Source organism: Pholis gunnellus (genome assembly GCF_910591455.1).
Source record: "Pholis gunnellus genome assembly, chromosome: 15".
Classification (NCBI taxonomy): Eukaryota; Metazoa; Chordata; class Actinopteri; order Perciformes; family Pholidae; genus Pholis; species Pholis gunnellus.
The window spans coordinates 9,071,045-9,091,031 of record NC_136542.1 but is presented as its reverse complement, the minus strand read 5'-3'; the positions used below and the strand labels follow the sequence as shown (position 1 = coordinate 9,091,031).

At 42.4% G+C, this 19,987-nt stretch overlaps 2 protein-coding genes across 4 annotated transcripts; one reads left to right on the top strand and one right to left on the bottom strand.

The window, feature by feature from the left end:
• Positions 1–2,216: 2,216 nt before the first annotated feature.
• On the bottom strand, positions 2,217–14,307 carry kdm1a (lysine (K)-specific demethylase 1a). Of its 2 annotated transcripts, none has more exons than XM_079174877.1 (22): positions 14,232–14,307; positions 13,591–13,642; positions 12,818–13,105; positions 12,281–12,449; positions 11,875–12,029; positions 11,686–11,764; positions 11,489–11,581; positions 11,165–11,271; positions 10,845–10,926; positions 10,530–10,624; positions 9,649–9,666; positions 9,359–9,501; positions 9,140–9,230; positions 8,850–8,984; positions 7,353–7,426; positions 6,404–6,515; positions 6,099–6,231; positions 5,766–5,953; positions 4,894–5,008; positions 4,589–4,716; positions 3,921–4,067; positions 2,217–3,244 (listed from the first exon to the last, which is right to left on the bottom strand). In XM_079174877.1, exons 2-22 carry the CDS (start codon positions 13,633–13,635, stop codon positions 3,044–3,046), a joined length of 2,598 nt encoding a protein of 865 aa, XP_079031003.1. In that variant the 5' UTR covers positions 13,636–13,642; positions 14,232–14,307; the 3' UTR covers positions 2,217–3,043. The 2 variants fall into 2 exon arrangements, with proteins under 2 accessions (XP_079031003.1, XP_079031004.1); XM_079174878.1 differs by having other exon boundaries at positions 11,875–12,008.
• Positions 14,308–14,436: 129 nt separating this feature from the next.
• Positions 14,437–19,272, top strand: tmem30b (transmembrane protein 30B). 2 transcript variants are annotated; one of them, XM_079174880.1, is made up of 8 exons: positions 14,437–14,715; positions 15,177–15,377; positions 15,671–15,778; positions 15,894–16,001; positions 16,277–16,373; positions 16,455–16,592; positions 16,845–17,051; positions 18,426–19,272. In XM_079174880.1, the coding sequence occupies exons 2-8, from the start codon at positions 15,189–15,191 to the stop codon at positions 18,602–18,604; spliced, it is 1,026 nt and encodes a 341-aa protein (XP_079031006.1). In that variant the 5' UTR covers positions 14,437–14,715; positions 15,177–15,188; the 3' UTR covers positions 18,605–19,272. The 2 variants fall into 2 exon arrangements, with proteins under 2 accessions (XP_079031006.1, XP_079031005.1); XM_079174879.1 differs by having other exon boundaries at positions 14,438–14,719.
• Positions 19,273–19,987: the final 715 nt, after the last annotated feature.

The window sequence follows — 19,987 nt, the reverse complement described above, 5'->3', positions numbered from 1 at the left end:
GCTGACTGTACGCAAAATAGCAGGCAGACAAATGAGGCAAATTTGGTCAAGTACAAAGAGGAAAACCACAAGCTGTTGTGGAATGCAAAGTCAGCACACACAACTTTCTCTTAAACAGCTACGCCTCACTTTATGAAAGCCAGCAATTCTGTCCCGGCAACTGAAATTTAAATCATCTCCTCTGCACAATGTAGTCTGATAAATTTGACTTTTCCTGTGAAAATAACCAACCTCTGATTCTCAGGTTATTGCACTATCCATCTGTAATGCTTTTTGCATCTCAGGTTGTTGTTGTTTTGTTTGCCTCAAACTGCCAGGTAGTTTTCAAAATTTCCCAGAAGCATTTTGTAAGACTCCAGTGAACAAGCCTGGACGTGTTGGTGGAAAGAGTCATAGAGCAAAAATATCAACATGTTCTGGTTGAGAACAAGTGACTCCTGGTGCTCAGCTGCATTTCATTCCTATCTATTGAAACTACTGTTAATTGACTAAAATAGTTCCAAAGAAATCAAACTGTATATTACACATTATTATTCAACTGTAAATACAAACAAATAGGCTGAAGACAACTGTTGAATGACGATTAAATTCAAGTTAGCTCAGGATATTTTGGATACTTGAAAAGGACAAAGCCATCGTTAATGTCATCAGTAACAGCTGTGCTTTACCTACTGTGACACATTCAAATGTCTGCTGCAAAAAGGTCTATTTTTGAATCACAAATGCTTGCAGTCTCGAGGCTTCTTTCAGTTAAGAGTACATGGCACAATCTAAATAAAAATCCTCACTTTTCATGAGAGCGTTGTGGGTTGTCGTGTGTCAGTACGGTTGAGAGTCAGGGGTTAACACTGTCTCCTGCTTGTGTGGTTTAATCTGTCCCAAGTTCAGATGCAGGGAGGTGCTACCCTAACACAGCGGTGCCTGTTTAGACCCTGGTACTCCTGAGCCTCAGCGCCGATGCCTGACCTGAATTAGTGCTGTGAAGTCAACCATGGAAATGACTCAGTGGCACTCCAGGCGAGCGGAGGAGGAGAAAGAGGCTTCACTGCCTAAAACAGGTGTCATAGGAAAGACTGAGGGGGATGTTGATTGTGAGAATACATACAAAGGGTGGTTGAGGTCGAGCCTGCAGCGTTGTTGTATGGAAATGTAAGTAATTTACTAAGTATTAGTACAGCTGGGACTGATGGGACTGTCATTAGTTTTGCAGGTATTTGGTCATAAACCAAAGTACTGATGGTGGCCTCAGTGGAAAAGTCAGGGGATCAGCAAAGTCTGTTGGATTCATCATCTGGGTACCATGAATGTCTGTACAAAGTTTCATGACAATCTATCAAAGTTGTTTCAGTCTTGAACATTACCCCTAAAGCCATGCTGCTAGAATGGCTGAAATACTACACCGACTTCAAATAAAAATATCAGTGCTATCTATAGTCACTATCTCTGGATTTATTTCAAATTTGATGGATGATTTCCAAAATGCTCGTAGCAGCGTGTGCCTACAGGAGTTGTTTGTACCTGTGGAAGTGTACATTCCACCCCACACCTCTGAATCCCATGAGATGTGCTCAGACGCGCCGTGGTCTCTCATTCAAAGGACTTTAATAACTCCCTACTACACCTTCTGTGTCTCGGCCTCTCTATCAAGTAACCAGTTGATGTGGGCTTGAGGCCATTATGAAAAATAACCTCACCAGTCAACATTTACACACTGCTCTGAGCCGACGGTTTACCAGGGAGGTGAAAATACCCGAGCGCTGCAGTCCAAACCCCCGGCTCAAATTACTGTTGTTACACCAAACATCTCCTTTGGTCGCGATAATAATAACCGCATCTCTGGGGGAGGGGGGGGGCAGACGGAGGGGCGCAGAGCCCTGAAACACAACTCTACAGAAAAGCTCATGGCTCATGGTTGACCATTTTAATCCCCCCCCCCTCTCATTCATCAGATCCCCCACTATGTGGAGCTGCTGCCAGGGACCCTCATGTCTCCCTCACACTCACACACACACACACACACACACAGTGCCACAGAGCCTGGGAAGCAGCCAGACCTGCTATGAAGGCGGGTCATTGGCGGGTCAAAGCAGAAGCAGCCATGTTTACTGTTGTACATGAATGTACAAGTACAAAAATACTACACGACTGCAGGTGATAGGACAGGAAGCACTCTGCGTACACATATCACTTTCAAGAAGAACACGCTGAATTCAAGATGCAATTTCTGTCTTCTTTTAATAACAAAACAATTGTCAATATAAAAAAAAAAAAAAAAGTATGTGATGACAACCATAACAAAATACTTAAACTGCTATGGCAACAAAAACAGTCACAATTCCTTTAATCTGTCTTTTTAGCTTTTAATACAAACTATTTCCACTACTCTCTGCAACCGTAAATAAGAGAAAGTAAACTTAAGAGGCATACAGCTACAGTACATAGCAATGTGTTAAGACAAGGCCTTGAGATTGAGACTGGGCCACTGAGTTTGTCATCCGCCTCGTACGATATCTGGCTCTCGGTTCTGTGTACTTTTAGGATTTAAACAAGGGCACATAAATAGATGTTGGGTTTTGCAGACATGCTCCACAGGGTATCAAATACACTTTATCACTCCAAACATAATGCCATGCTTCTGTTTTCAAGACTGGGGGGAAAAAATATCACCCATTTCTAAAGATGAGTTATCACATTACTATGTAACAAAATTGTGATGTATTCGTCTTTCTTTAGCTTCGCCCAGTCTTTGTAGTAAGTTACATCGGTCTCCATATTTAGCTGGAAATGTGAACAGTCACTAGTGTCCCAAAATAAGTCCGTAGGAACTGGAATGCTCCACTTAAAGGAATCTCAATTTCACATCATACCTAAAACCAGAATATGAATTACTTCTGTAAAGGCAATGATGCAAAGTGTTGTCAGGGACTTCCAAGATCTTTCACGTACAGAAATATCAAGAGTTTATGGGTAAACTTTTGTATTTTCTCTAACTGCTTTAGTTGGTCCCACAGTCCTGAGTTGGCAGGAACTGGGTGAGGCAATTTCAGACGCTGGGGGTGGGATGAGCCTGTTGAGGGTTGCTGGCAGCTGTGGGAGTGGCCTGTCGGGGAAGTGTGTACATGGCACCCAGGAACTGATCGGCAATGCGTCCGGCTTCGCGGAGCCCACTGAGCAGCGCGCCGTGAACTGTAGCGGGGTAATTCCTGATCGTGTGCTCCCCGGAGAAGAAGAGACGAGGGACAGGCTGAGAGGGGAAACAGAGAAAACCACATTAAATCGATGTTCGATTGCTCCAATAGAATAAGGAATTAAAAGAAAACATGGGATTGGTGAGCGAGAGAGAGAGAGAAAAGTGTGGTAGTAAAATGCCAGAACTCATCAGTCAACACATAAATATGACTAAATCAGCATGCCGACAAAAAACATCTGTGGAGAAGGAATTGCTTTGGTTTGGTTGAGCACTGTGGGCGGGCTGGGATGCCTTCTCTCCCTCGCCTTCTCACACACACAAACTGACTAAACTTAAAAAGGTGCTATAAACGGGATTCGGAGCTTTAATATAGCAGCAAAGAACTATTTGCTATGGAAAGATATGGTGGAGTAATGTTTTCACTCTCCCTCTGTTTGTGTGAGTGAGTGTTGCTTCTCCTCGCTTTGTTTTGTAAGTTAAGGAAAGCGTAGCGCCCACCCTCCAGATCCCCCTCAGGTAAACACCGTTAGCTCTGGCAGCACTGCTGCTGCTGCTGCTGCTGCTGCTGCTGCTGCTGCTGCTGCTGCTGCTGCTGCTTGCACTGTCCGTGCTGTAAGCAGCGTTCGCTTCGAGCTTAACCCTCTCCATTCTGAGAGCAGTTCGGAGGCAATAGATGTGAATTCCGTGTTGACAACCTTTAAGACTTAAGGATCCTGTTTGTGTACTTTACCTGTGAGGCTCCTGGTATGGCGGGGCCCGGTGTGATGGGTTGTGCCATGAGGTCGTAGTCGTTACCCGAAGAACCTGCTGCGACGTACGAGTAGGAGCCCCGAGCCCAGGGGTCCGCACGCCAACGAGTGACCACGGTTTCCTTTGGCTGCCGTGATGACAAACGACAACACATACTTCTTAGGAGTTTCCATGATGATGTTAGAGGGACCTGTTAACAGTTGGATGGTGTTCCAACGCTGGCCTCCATGCATGCGATTTCATCCCGTTTGAAACCATAAGCAAATGATTTATAATGACGGGTGGTTTGGTTACGACTTCACATGTGCTCGCTGTGTAAAGTTGTGCTGGTTTTGGGGGTCAATTCAGGAACGGATTTGACATTCCACCCAAAGTACTGGGAAAAACCAGAGAAAACACTAATGATGGAGCTTAAAAATAAAACTCAGCACGACTTTTCTGTAAACAACAAACACGATGAAGTTGCATTTGAACAAATCTGCCAGCTATGTCGAATTGTGTGCACATTTCAGTTTGAGGGGAAGAAACAATTTGGTACGTGGACTTGGGGTTAAGTTAAAGAATAACTCAAAGTGAAGAAAAACGAGCAAATATCAAACTGAGCAGCGTGTGAGGGTTTTTGTCGTAGATGATTACACAAGTGTGTACCTGTGGCACAGCGCTGCTTCCAAATATTCCCTTGAGAATAGCCAGGCAGCGCCCGACGATCACGTCATCGCTGATGTTCTCCATGATGCCGGCGGCCTCCCCGGCCATCAGAGCGAGTAGGATCGGGGCTGAAAAGGAAAAAAAAAAAGGCACAATTTGTTACAGAGACCTTTGATGAATGTATTCAGAGAAGCAAAGGGCATATATATATATACACACACACTGTATATACACAATATGGACAGGGGACATATCTCAATACCGAATCATTCTGCGGTGTGAAAATAAAAAGGATCTCCTGTCACCTTTGTAGAGGTTCCAGAAGAGGAAGAGTTCACCGCGACTTGCTGTGGTGGAGCCGACATGACCAAACAGGTTGACACTGGGATCCCAGAACACGCGGTCAAAACACAACACCACCTTCAGAGAGGACACAAAATAGAAGAAAAAAAAAAAGGGTCATACATCAATCAAAGTGCTTATTGGGAGCAAAAGCTCCACGGCCTGTGACGCACATCTACTGCCATCACTTCATAGTTATGAACGTGTGAGTGGTTGCACGCCATCTGCTGGAGACAGAGTTAGTAGCAGATCAGATTGCATAATAATGCAGTATTCTTCTCTGTGCTGCAGTAGGATTTGGAGATAAACTACTCTGCTGCAGATGATGCTCAGCAACAGAGAGAGAGAGAGAGAGCAGGAGCTGGTGGGCCAGGAGTGACGCAGAATGAGAACTCTGATCCGATTACAAACACACTGGCAAAAAGCACCTTTCGTTCGCACGCCATCGAGCGCCGACTGCCTCTCCACCCCGATGCTCTACACACTGCCCATGCCACCCGTTTGATCCCAGTCTCTCCCTCCTCCGTCTGAGCCCAAATGTAAACCACGTTATGCAATATCAACTAAGCAATGAACACAATGGAGTTCGGCAGACTAGTTTTTCAGCCCTCCGCCACTGAAGGTCAAGCTCAGGACACTGCAGCAGAAAGGAGGAGCGGGAGGTCTCTCTAAGGAGCATCCTGCCAGAAGCACACTACATCATTTAAAACCTCACTAACTCATTTCAAGACAGGAGAGTTTTTCACTGGTCTGCACTAAATGTCACACAGATCTCACTTGGCACACATTTTCCTGTAGTTAGCGTTAAAAGTTTGATAAATACTAAGCACCATACCTTGTTGAGGTTGCCAAAGCCCATCCTCTGTATAGCGGACGTCTTCCACTCAGGCAGCGGGGGAACAAACTGCACAGCGGGGGGCTGCTGCTTCAGCACGCCGAGAGGCAAGGTGCACAGCACGGCGTCGCACTTGTATATGAAGGTCTGGGTCGTGGAGCGCGTGTTGACTGCTATCACCTCACAGCCTGGAGAGAGAAGAGACGAGGAACTGTTTTAACACACATTGTACATCCGCATGAACATCAAATCGTGAAATCAGTCGAGGAAAGTGTCGCCAAAAGCGGCAGAAGACACACACATGAAGACACACACAGAGTCCTGTGCACGTACCAGAAGCTGTATACCGGACCTGCCGCACTGCTGTGTTTAGTTTGATGTCCAAGCCTTCAGCCAGGGCCACAGGAACACAAGAATAACCATTCCTTACTGTCAGGTGGCTGCCAGTGAACTCAAAGTCATCATCCTGTGGATAAAGTAATAACATAATTAACTTCCTAATGTAATAAAAAAACAGGATGGCAGCGGTATCTCGTGGTTAAACTAGCATTAACTTGTTGTGAACATGGGTTTGTAAGAGGCCGTAGGACCATTGTCAGGACTACGTAACAGATCAAAAAATGGGTTCATGTACATACCTGATCCCAATGCTTGAGAGAGAGGGTGGAGAGGGGCGTAGCGTTGGCAAACTCCAAGTTGGCAAAGTGCCAGTCCAGGATCTGCCGATCCCTGGATGACAGGTAAACATCACTGTGGGAAAGAAGAGAAGAAGAGAAACACGATGATGCGCACCGACAGCTATTCAGACATCAGAGGCACCGGTTTACTCGCGACGTAATAATACATACTTGGAACACAAAAGTTCAATGGATACTTGGGCAAACTGCCACGGCACATACACAGGTAAACATCTGTTGCTAATGGCCTCAGGGCTCGAACACCGATTATCTGTTATTACCATTAAGGACGGACCATTTCCACTCCAGCACATAAGGCAATATTGCTTCAACATAGCCAGCCTAGCATACTTAGCCTGGATAGCTCCTGATTAGAAGAATTAAAAAAAAAAAAAGAAGTATTCTGGAGATCTGACATCTCAAACTAACGTACTGATCCAATCCAGACCAACTAGTTGCTGCTGCCTCTGTTCTTAGCTGGATTCAAATTAAGTGCTTGATGTAGTTATTTATGACACTGAACCATTTCATACCCTGGGACACACTGCTTTAGGTTCTCAAATATACTAGTTTTACCGACTTTGACCTGCCCAGGGGCACAGCAACCATTAACTAAATAGAAACAAATGTTGACCATAAATTACATGATAGTGTCATATCACATATATATATATATATATATATATATATATATATATATATATATATATATATATATATATACTGTGAAGGTATCTAGTCATAATACATTGTGATTGAAATCATTAAACAAAAGAATGTTTGCATGCTAAAAAAAAATGAAAAAAGATGGGGGAACAAATAGAGACAAGCTCAATTCCATTGTGGCCACAACACCTTCATCACTCCCCACTGGTGAACATGACGCGGACTCTTCAGACGGGTGGGTTACCTGGGTGGATTGGCCTCCAGCTCCTGCAGCTTCTCCTCCAGCTTGACCTGGCTCTCCACCAAGTCATCGTACTCCTACACAGGGACAAGGCAGACGTGTACGTCTTAATTTCATCCATTTAGTATCACTGCTGGGAAATACTGGCACGATGGCAATCCTTTTCTTCTTTTTTTTTGATTTTATGATTATGAATATTTATTTATTCACAATTAAATCTAATGAGCTAAAACTTAATGAGAAAAGTAATTGAGAAGCAAAACTATTGTTACACTTTTGGCATATTATATATTATATATCCTGACAATTAACATATATTTCAATGTTACTGGTTTATAAATAGTTAACCATTATACACTGACAAATAATTCACAGACTGAATTTCTGTCAAACTTAAGGAGCTGGTGAAGAACAGGGTGTGTGTGTGTGTGTGTGTCCCATGCATACACAAGTGCGTGCGTGTGCGTGTACAAGATACACACCCAGAGGATTTCAGGTCATGCAGAAAGGAGAAGCAGTCTTGACAGAAAGGGCTGACTCAACCTGTTCATCAGGTCACCACAATAGAACCAACTACAGCAGAGTGCAGAGTCTGGTAATAATACCACCTACCAAGACAGGACACGGCTACACGGAGTCAAGTCTCGACAAATTTACACCCCAGTGACGCCACCAAGCTAGCAAGCTGACCTGGGAAAATACTACAAATGGCAAGAATACTGGGAGCTATCCCAGCTAAAGATATCAGATACACAGCCTTAAAATCTTGTTGTATGGTGTAGTCCAGTATGTCGTGAGCACACGCACACACACACACACACACACACACACACACACACACACACTCTTAAATGTTCATTCTGTCTTGCTGAAGGTTTGTGCGTATACACGCAGACACGGCGACAGTCAGACCGTGATTCAAAGTCTTGAAGTGTTGTTTTAAGACAGCGGATGGGTAGCAGACAAACACCAGCTGTGTTTAAACCAAATAAAAACCTCCTTCTAAAATACACACATAGGAGTAGTGGAGGTGATTTATCGGAGGCAAAAATAAAACGGCAGCGCTCACTCTAATAATACATCCAACTGAGGCATTAAACCACTTAAACACAGCCTGTCTGGTTTACTCCAGAGAGCACGGCATTAAAGTTCTCGAGGCATCCACCCTAAAATATCCATCGTCTGCGCTCCGCGTTTCAATACCGTTACAAATGTTTTGATCTTTAGAACAAATACAATGTTTCTGTCCTGCAAATCGTGGCGGTCAACTTTCTGACCTGCAGCTACACCTTATAATCAACAAAGGAAATCTAATAATACTTCAAACTACTGCAACATACACGATGCACTACCTCAAACCTAGTTGGGAATAGTTCGCTTTTAAACTGAACTGATTTGACTAAAGCATTTTTAGGCCCGCAGGTGACGTGTGAGCGCTATTGTAAGCTTCTTCTGATCACATTTCTCGGCCCTTTTCTGAAATGGGGATTTCTTCCTCACTTTGCAGAGCGTGGTGAGGTCGCGGTTCTTGCTCTTCACCAGGAACTCAGCTGTGATATCTCTCGGTGGTTTGACTTCACTGGCCTCTTTGTACTGCTGATGGAGCTCCTTGACCCGTTCCTTAGTGGTCACCATCTAAAAAAGGAGAGGGAGCAAAAGAGAGCAAGGGGAAATAAGTTATGGCAACTTTCCAAGATTTCCCGTTGAGCGCTCTTCAAGAAATAGTTCACTGCTTTAGCAAATACACGTATTTGTGCGTCTTTCCGAGAGTTGGACGAAAAGATCAATACCTTATTGAGAAGATCCCTGAGGTCTTCCTGAGTCTTTACAATCTTCTTCCAGTGTTCTATCTGCTCATCTTTCACATGCTTCTCCTGCAGCCTGCACACACAATAATAGGATTAGTGTTTATGCGTCTCTGTATACAGCTCTAGCTCGGATACAAACGTGCAGGATGCATCTGTCACCGTCTCCTGTTTGTGTGCTCATGTAGTGTGCGCCACACTCACTGAATGACCACCTCCAGGGCCTGTCCGAGAGAAACGGGCTTGTTGTTGAGGAAGTTAAAGTCCAGCTGGTGGCTGAGGAAGGAGGTGGCTTCCAGCAATCTGTTGAACTCTTGCTCCACCATCTCATCTTTTTCTTTTGGCACCTGGATACAAAAATCAGACCATTGGACATCAGTCTGAATAATGACAGCAGAATATCACTCGTTTTGTTTTAGTTGATGGCATTTATACATCACTACATAAGCAGAAGAAACATAGATAAGGAATGAATCACATAAATAAATACATACACTTGTGCATCGTTCACCCTTGGGTAGTCCACCAAACGATTACCATGGAGGTTGAGAAGACAAGAGAGAAGGGGGGGGGGGGGGGGAGAGAGAGAGAGAGAGAGAGAGAGAACATATGAAGTAAACACAACTTTAACATCAAACAGGTTTGCACAAAAGTAAAAACATGGTCATTTAATTTGCCTTTTCCTGCGAAGGAGGAAACCAGTTACACATGATGTGGATGCTTCTAGAGCCCTGCTGGCTGCTCTCTACTTCAATAGAAGTGCCCCGAACATGAACCTAAACATCCTACTACTGTTGCTGCCACTTGACGGACAGCGCAAAAATTAGAGGGGAAAACACTGTTTATTTCCAATTTAATGACATTAAGGCCATATCTGTTTTCTGGTCCGCTTTGCTCTGAAAGGAACTGGAGCGGTTGTTGATGAAACGCATTCAAGCAGTTAAACGAATCCTCCATTCGGTGTACTTTTTGTGGCTTATGGAAAGCCAGATCCCCGCCTCAGGACAACAACGGGGCTTGGAAAACAGCTATAAACCAAAACACATCGCACTTTTATGCCAAGAGGGAACTCTTGTGCATAAGTAAACATCTTCTGTTAAAGGAAGTAAACAACACAAGGTCCTGGTTTCAAATGAAATGGAATTTGGATACAGCTGTAGCCAGAGGTTAGCCGTGTGAACATAGCTCAAAATGTCAGTATGACTGAAGCAGGTAGATATATATAAATATAAACAGACAAATACTGTAAGTATTTCATTGCTTTACGGTATCTCTGGATTCTACTTGTATGTATGAGTAAACCCAGCTTGGCTACGGGAGGATAATGGACAAGAGACAACTCAATTGACTGATTACAGAAAGTCACTATACTCACAGCTTGGCCATTGGCTTCATACAGAGGACACTTCTGTTTGATCTTGGCCAGCTCCATGTTAACCTGCTTGCTGATCACTGCCATTGGATTCCCTCCTGAACAAGCAAACACACACACACACAATTGACAATGACACAGCACAAACCTGGACAATAACACCCTCTACAGGTCATTTTTAGAACTTTTAGAATCTCTATGAGAACTTTTATCTGACTTTGTCTAAAGCAACTCAAGCCTCAAATCTAGGCCGATGATGATGTGTCATGGTTAGACACTAAAGGTTTATAGGACGCTTTGACTTCCGTATTGACTTACCCAGCCCTGTCACCACCATGGCTCCCAGATCAGCGACATAGTTGCCCTTCCTAAATGTGGCCACTCTGCCTCCAACACGGTCCTGCATGGAAAAAAGCAAAGTAAGTTTAGGTCCCTCGATCGGTTATCATCTAAACCCTTAGAAACTTGTATTTTTATAGTGTATATAAAGTGGCACTATTCTCAAAATGCTATCGATTGTAAAAAAAAAAAAAAAAAAATATAGCAAGTGGTTTATAGTCATAAAATGTTGATACCAATAGCTGGTTGAGAGAAATGTGGCTGAAATAACAGATTGATAGAAGCTGTTGATGACCTACCCTGGCCTCCAATACTGTAACATCCATGCCGAAGCTTTGCAGCTGCCTGGCTGCAGCTAGACCAGACACACCTCCGCCAATGACGATAACCTTTCCGGTCTTCTTAGCTGCAACAACAAACAGGGAGCACATGAACTAGGTATCCTTACACTACCAGGTCAGTGTCGGATTTTGTCCTAAAGCCGGAGTAGCTAGTAAATATCCTCAGACAATCACTGGGATGTAAATCATTTTTGTCTTCAATCCAAAGTGGCTTGAAGAATACATAAATTATACCAGATGGGTAGTGTTACTTCGCCAGAGCAATGAATGAAGTGAACTTACTGGGTAAAGGCTTGACCCTCTTGTAAATGCCAAAGTTAACGAGCCCGTGCCTCTCCAAGTAGCTGTGTATTCGGTGAACCAGCACAGCATCACCTAAAGAGAGAAAAAGAGCACATACAATCTCAACTTCTGCACAACTACAATCTTCTTGTAAAAAAGAAAAGAAAGAAAAAATCATGTTGAATTGAATGTCTCACTGTTATATGGAGCTTCAAGCTGCTGTGCTGTGGCCTCAAATGTTAGCTGGATTTTAGGGTTGTCCAGCCAAAGTTGGAGCTGTATGAGGTCAATATGAATTAAGATACGGTAGTACACATGTTTAAAACAAGGATCCCGAAAGTCCTTAGTTTTGTAATTCAAAGCAATGCGTCTACGCTGGCACTTACCGTGCGGTTGCGGATGTAGAGGAAGACCTTCTGAGTCTGCTGGGGGCCGCTGATGATGTCAGGGAAGCAGGCGGCCTCCTGTGATGTCATACGGTCATGAGGAAGACGGCTCTGGAAAGCAGCTCCTTCCACGCCTAAAAATGAACACACATAGTCTATTAACAGCATTGAGTGTGACTTAGGATCAATTTAAGACAAACAGAGAGAGCATTCATGTGCAATTAACAATGAAATTTGGGCAAATGACCAGACTATGAAAAGACACAGCCTTCAAGTTAGCATAGAAATATCTCTGTACTCTCCATTTAAGAATAGATCAGGCTTTTTGTTACACATTTTACAGTTCTTTCCTCAACCAAAACATCAGTTTCATGTTTGATATGATGCATCGAGTTTTCAGACTGACCAGACGGCTCCTCCGGTTCACTGTCGTTCTCTTCCTCTGGCGGTGGAGGTGGTGGAGGGATGACCTGCTTCCTCTCTTTCTCTGCCTTGGCGTTCCTCTCCTCCTCAGAGTAATATTCGTCCTCCGACAGATTAGCCAGGCTTTCGTCCATCTCGCGGTATTCCACCTGCAACGGTAGGCACAATAAAAGCATCATTAAAACCAGCATTGCAGTGAATTTGTTGGTGTGCTCCCAGGTAACTTACAGTAGAAGTGCCAAAACCGTTCTGGAGGTAAGAAACACATACCAGGAACCTCACGCTGCAAAGACTATGAGACGTTACCTCTGTTGCTAAATTCCACTGGTGCACATGTGCAAGTGAGAACCTGTGACTTCAGATAGAGAGCATTATTGCACCTAAAGTTGTATTGATCCTTGAAAGAAAACAAATGTTTGTTAAAATACAGTGAAATGTCACCATCAGATAAAACTCATATCAGTTTTGGCAGCTTCTTTTCCTCTCTGAGCGAGAGGATTCACAACCCTAAAATATTTACTTTCGCTCGCTTGCGACGACTCGTTCTGCGGACTTCAGCAGCGTCTTGCTCTGCCCCACCAGGGCCTGCTTGATGAGGCAACGGGGCTCCTCCAGGTTCCCCACTAGGGGATGACCTTTCCTTTTTCTTCACATCCAGAGGGCCTGCAGCTGAGGCTGATGGACCAGTCTGGGCATCAGAAACAGGGGCCCTATCGCCTCCCGCTGCTCCCGCAGAAGATGTGGAGGAGGAGGAGCCAGCATCTGACTTCTTGCTAGACAGCATCATGGAGGATGCTGGAGGCCTCTCCTGAACAAAGAGGGGACCGAAATGTGATGAAACCCATCAAAATGAAACAGTCCAAGGGAAATGGTTGAAATGTGCCTGTTCAAAATAGTTGGTTCAATGAAATAAAAGATAACAAAATATTCTTAAAAGAAAAGATGGAAATAATGTGTGATGTGTGGGTGCTAAAAAAAAAAGGAATCCCAAATCTGTTTGAAAATAATTGTCTACAACAGTGAGAATATAAAAACATACAAAACCCATGCCAAATGTTAATGTCACTCACTTACAAGTGGTTTTAACACAAAACTCTTAGTAGAAGTAATAGTTTACAACACTTATGTCAACTGGTCACTTTTCTGGTGGGGGCAGTGAAGGCACCTGCAACAAAAGGCTAACAACCACCATGCTGTCTAATCACCATAATGTCACATCTGCATCACTCAATGATTTAAGTAACGTTGAGCTAATTGTGCATGAATGAATTAGTTTATGAAAATGAGGTTAACCTTTTCTTGTTTCACCCATTTCTCCGGGCACCTGGTAATATCCATTCAAACACTAAGAAATGAAGACAGAACCAGAAATATGGTTACGAACAGGTACAACTTGCTCAAATCATTTTAACACAACAACCGGTAGGCAAATAACCTTTACTGTGCCGAGATCGCGAGGAGTTCCCCATTGCCACCCTGAACAAGTTGACTTATGGTAACGTTAGCTAGCAAGTTCAGCGCAAAGCTAACAGCAGAATGGTAGCTATCAACATTAGCTTGTGGTAGCTAACGGCTAACTAGCTTTGTTCTTGACAGCTAACGTTACTCGCAAACAGGGCGGATGAATGTGATGTTGTATTCATTTCATAAAAGTGCAGCTGAAGCTGTACTGCAAACAAATATTCGATCGCTTTTTAATTTATTTCCTTTCAAATGTATATTACGAGACAATGCTATGCTAGTTAACGCCGCTAACAATGAGACCTGGCTAGCACCAACAGTGGCACAGCAGCAGGTGCGACCGAGAGAAAAAGAAAGCTCCGGCCTCGCTTTTAAATAGATATGAATCGATACACTGGCCGAAATGTTAGGCATACTCTACTACACAAGGGATCGGCGTTTAAAACATTGAATATTGAAAATATGAATATTACCTCTCAGTCCTCCTAAGATGTCAACACAAAGACGGCACAGTAGCAGGTCTCCTTTCAATGAACTCGTTCGTGATTGGTAGATCGAAAACGTTACACAACACCACGTGGCGGAACGATTGGTCGAAATAACTGTCAATCAAATAAAAGTAGGCAGGGATTTAATACTCAAAACTACTGCAGCGGATCTATTTATTTTAGTTTACGGTTATTAATGCACAGTTGTTTGTAATCACAATTGTTTCTCTTGTAAACTATAAAAGATTTGTGAAGACACATTTTGTTTTCTTCTGTTGATGTTCGGGATTTATCTTCCGTTTGTGGAGAAACGACAACAAGTTCTGCTTTGCGTCTGCACACAGAGTGACGTCAGTCTGGAAGAAGAACAGGATGGCCAGGTAAAGGTGAGCGTCTCTGTCGCGCCTGCTACTCGGGGAAGCACACCGACGTTTTGTTGACTCTTTCGTCTCTCCATTTTCAGCCGACTGTGCGTAAGTAACTAAAATCCAAATCTTTAATACATATTTTTGTGCCTCACTTTATCCATTTCCCTTTACCAGAACGTCTGTATGTTTTGCTCTCGGACAATCCGGGTGTTGTTGGTAGTTGAGATTCAAGGTTTTAGTATGTGATATGATGCCTTTTCCGGGATGGGCTGGGCTGGGCTGGGCTGGGCTATTCTATTCTGTGTTGTAAAAAAGTGTTTTAAGTGTTGCGGTTGTCTGCAACGTCCATTAATTAAATAAGAGTAAACACTTTTAAGGAGAAGAAATCGGGAAGTCTTTTGAGCCAAAATGTCAGAACAGAGGGGGGAAATGGTTCAGTCATCGAGGTTTTACATGGAGTTCTTCATTTGTTTGAAATGGCTGTTATATTAAGCACTTTAAGATAAAGTGTATACTACTATCGTGTGCAAACTGGTGAGCTGATTAACAATATATCCAACAGAACAAAAAAAAAATGGTGAAGGAAGAGCAGGGGTTCGAGAACCGGCCTGACAACACTGCCTTCACTCAGCAGAGGCTTCCGGCATGGCAGCCCATGCTCTCAGCTGGCATTGTCATCCCAGGATTTGTCCTCATCGGCCTGGCATTCATTGGCATTGGCGTTGCTCTCTTTGTCACTTCACAGAGCATCCAGGAGTTGGAGGTATGACTGTGCAAAAAAGAAAAGTGGAAGAGACACAGTAAAACATGTGTAAACTGGATTAAAGTGAACTAATCTTAAATAAATATTAAAAAATCTCTGTTTTTTAGTGTCGAGATTAAATAAATGGCGTACAGTGCACAACTGTACACTGCTATCTGCTCGCAGACCTCTCACTTGGAAGCAAAATCATACTGAGTTTAATTAAAGAGGTGTGGTTTCCTTAACACCCGATGGAGACAGGTGTCGTAGCCATCAATAATTAATAATAACCTTTTTTGTTCTTTCCTACACAGATCGACTACACTGGGGTTGAGAAAGACTCGCCATGCTTCGCGTGTACCAATTCGGATAAGAAGGATTGTGTGTGCGAGCACAAATTCACCATTACAGAGCTACTTCAGGTTACATTGGAGCTTTGCACAGCGGTCACACACGTACACACACGTACAAGTAGTAATGAAGTTGAACTTTCCTCCTGCCGCTGACCCTTGTCTGTGATTCTGTTTTCCTCCACAGGGAACAGTGTACCTTTATTATGGTTTGTCCAACTACTTCCAGAACTACAGACGGTACGGTGTGTCCAAAGATGATGATCAGCTGTCTGGAGACCTGGATAACTTTAAGGTGAGTTAACAACATAGGATTTTGAAGAAAAAATGTCTCTGGTTTTAACTTCCATGGGAAAAACAAAATCCAGATGATCTCAATTGGAATAAAAATACTTAAAAGATATGCTGAGTTTAATACAAACATATAGGTGCAGTTCATATTTTTACAATGTACAGAACCTAAAGCTGCATTAGTGGTACTTAATTCCCTTGCCCATCTGTAATACAGACAACAATGTCAGACTATTTATTTGAGCACAATGAAAACACTGTTCTCTGTCTCTCTTGAAGACTCCCAGTGACACCTGCTCACCCTATGAGTATGACAATTCCAAAATTCCAAAACCAATTGTACCATGTGGATCAATAGCAAACAGCAAGTTCAATGGTATGTAAGGACATTTCAAATTAAAGTTGAATTAAGTTTATTTGCAGTGTTATGGAAGTATTACATCTTTTTTTTCAATAGATACCTTTGAGTTGTTTCAGGACGTCAATGGGTCAAAAAAGCCGGTGCCCTTCAATGGCAAAGGGATTGCTTGGTGGACAGACTACAACGTCAAATACAGAAACCCCAGCATCACACCTCTGAAGAACGCATTCAACGGTAGTAACTTACTTTACTGTGTCTGTCTGTCCTGTTTAAGTAGTGCTATGGTGCATATGATGCAGAATAATTGTCTTGTAATGAGAGGTTCCCAGTCTGCTCAAAACTAATTGGGTGGCCAATAGGATAGGTATTGTGGATGAAAGGAGCAACTTAGTTTAGTACAGTAAATATGGGGTCCTTTCATATTTTGAATAATGTTAATTTCATGTTTGATGAATCATGATAACTGATTAAATGTTTAACTTCCAGGTACTGCGAAGCCTTTATTTTGGCCCAGACCTGCTTTCGAGTTGGACCCCTCAGACCCTGCTAACAACGGCTTCATCAATCAAGATTTCCTGGTGTGGATGAGGAGGGCGGCCCTGCCAAATTTCATAAAGCTCTATCGACGAATCGATGAGGGTGATTATAAAGATGGTCTGCCAGCTGGAAACTACACCCTTAAAATTACCTACAGTATCCTTTTATACACGTTATAGATTCTGCTTTGATTTTAAGGAAGGTGCTTTGAGGTATGGGCTGTTGTGTTTGTTTAGCTCGAGTCCTCAGTTTAAAGATTGCACTAGCCATTTTTCACTCTGACCTTAACCTTTTCTTTCCTTCACACACATTATCACTGTATAGCTACAACACAAGACAATGGCCAAAGTACCATCAAAATTCTCATTTATATGTAAATATATCCATCAGAGTGAGCAATCGAAAGTCATCATGCCGCGTTAAATCAAGAAATGCCTGCTAGCAAGAAAGGTGTCAAGTTGGTCTATTTGGTGAAGCTATTCAATTAAGAGCAAAATTACGCAGCAAGGTGTGATAAGCAATTGCATCACTGTGTTGATGTGCGTCTTTGTGTGGGACTTGTAGCCTTCCTTGTGTTGGGTAATAGTGGACAGTTTTTACTTGTTTAAAGCAGCATTTACATCTGGTTACGTTTTACACTGGTCCATCCATAAGAGAAGATTTACGAAGCTTCACATCCACATAAAGGGGTCAGCCATTGAATCAGCCGCATGTTTTTTTTCTCAAGATAAAGGAACAGCAGGTTAGTCTAACTTGTTTAGCCGGTTGGGTGTGGTTCTGTTTTTACCTGGGCAGAGCGAACACAATGACTCGGGTGTTCTTTGTGTTCAGAAAATACCAGGCAAATTCTCCGACGTAAGTAAATATGCTAGGCAAATGATCTTTGAGAATTGAGTGCGGTATTTACATAGGCTTCAGAAGGACGGCAAATACATTTTCTTTAATTTTGGCTCCATACCACTGTGTTTCCAAGTTTAAATCCCTTAACTACATGTACATTCTCATTACAATACATACATTTTAGTTGTTTGGGTGTATTTTCCCTGTTGTTTCAGGCAGCCATTGCTTTCTGTACACATTGGACTTCTATTCATAGACTATTGATTGATTGGTTCAGTTGTTTAATCCATCACTGTGAACTACAGTTTACATTTTTGTCAGAGTTAAATTATCATTGAGTGGGGATACAGTTTACAAACTGATTACTTTGAAAAGTCTGTACTGCAATAAGTCTTTAAAATAATGCCACTTAAATAGATGATGCAGTTTAATAAAATTGCTATCTGATTTTGATATATTGATGAAATGAATGGAGGCCAATGCCCTGAAATATATCCTTTCAAGTGTACATGATGAGTAGTAAAAAGGTTAAAACATGCAAAACCACTGGCAGTTTAATACAGTATCTTAATGCAGTTTTGTATATTGAATGCTTTAGTGAACATATTGGCACACGATCACTGTTTTATGTCTTTTGTTGTTTTATGTGTTTCCATTTTTGCTATGTATCCTTAACGTTTTGTCCTCCAGACTATCCTGTTCTGAGCTTTGATGGGGGAAAGAAGGTGGTGTTCAGCAACGTGTCCTGGATGGGTGGCAAGAATCAGTTCCTGGGCATTGCCTACCTTGTGGTTGGTTCAATGTGCGTCTTCATGTCCGTAGTCATGCTCATTGTCTATGCTAAATTCAAGTTTCCTGAGGAAGACTGAGTGCCTGTTCATGGACTTTTGTTTTTTGGTGGATTATGTACCCTATCGACACAATGTTTTTTCTCTCTTTTTTTTTCCCCTTTTTGCTCAATGGCATGATGAGAGCATAGCAAGGTGCTCCCACAAAGAGGAATATAGAGCTAGACTCCATATGAACGCATGTTATTGTGGACATGAAGATGTATCCTCAGGAGCAGAAATGGCCTGGTGTTATTTTGCGAGACAAGTTTCGACACTGGAGTTTCCCCCTTGTCTGCAAAATAAGATGATTTACAATATGAGTCTGTGTACTTGTAAGAACATCTAGGAAATTAGGCTCTCCTCAGTGCAAAAACATAGCAAAGTCAGCATTTAATTGCTAACGGAACAGCTGTAAGAGAGGTCTTTTTAAATTTGTGTTTTTCACAAAATAAGCTGCCTCCTCAATTTAGCTCAGTAATAATGTTAAAGCCATAGACTACTTGATAAGCCATATGATACTGGACAATAATTTATACTTGATTGTGGGAGATGTTTTATTAGCTTGTAAATAATGCTGTAAAATGTGGGAATATAATAACTCAGGGATCTTATTGGTGAGGCTATGCAAGCTCATGTTTTACTCATACTGTGGTTTCAGAAAATGTTACTTCATGTTGATATTTATTTAATAAAACATCAAAACCTTTGCTCTCTGTCTCATTGTGACATTTAGCCTCTACAGGAAACATTGGCATGCTAAGTTCATTTTTACATAATTTTTCACCATCGATGCTGAATTCTATGAAAAAGGCAAGTTTTTATCCCTCATCTACTTCTTTATTATGACTTAAGAAGAGGTCTTTAGTTTTAGTTTTTTAGCACTCAAACGATATTCTGCAAGCTTTGTGGCCTTTGTAGGTCTGTCTTCTCAGCTGACTGAAGTCCAGGCTACAGGTACTCTTTTATACCTGATGGATGTGGATGTTTAGGTTAGAAGAAATAAACATTTTATAAAATGCATAACAAATGTATACACTAATGCATCCTTTCGTGAAAGCAGGAATCTGCAAAAAGTGCACTGATATTAATGCTAGTCAAATTGTGACAAACGTTGTGATTATCTTATTTAAAATCTGTTTATTATCACTGAATTAGCAATACCAATATTAAAGGCTTATGACTTTGTTCATTTCAACTGTGGAGGATTTATAGCTGCATCATTGGAGGTAACGCCCTTTCTCCCTCTGTCAGACTGTATTTAACAAAATGAGAAAATAATAGATTTGTTCAACTGCATTGTGGGTATTGTAGTAGTTGGCGTGTGTATTACAGTGAAATACCGATCCATTGAACCACAAGTCCCACAATCCATTGCGCGAATAAACCTGACGGCCACGGGTGCGGCGTTTTGACAGCAGCAGT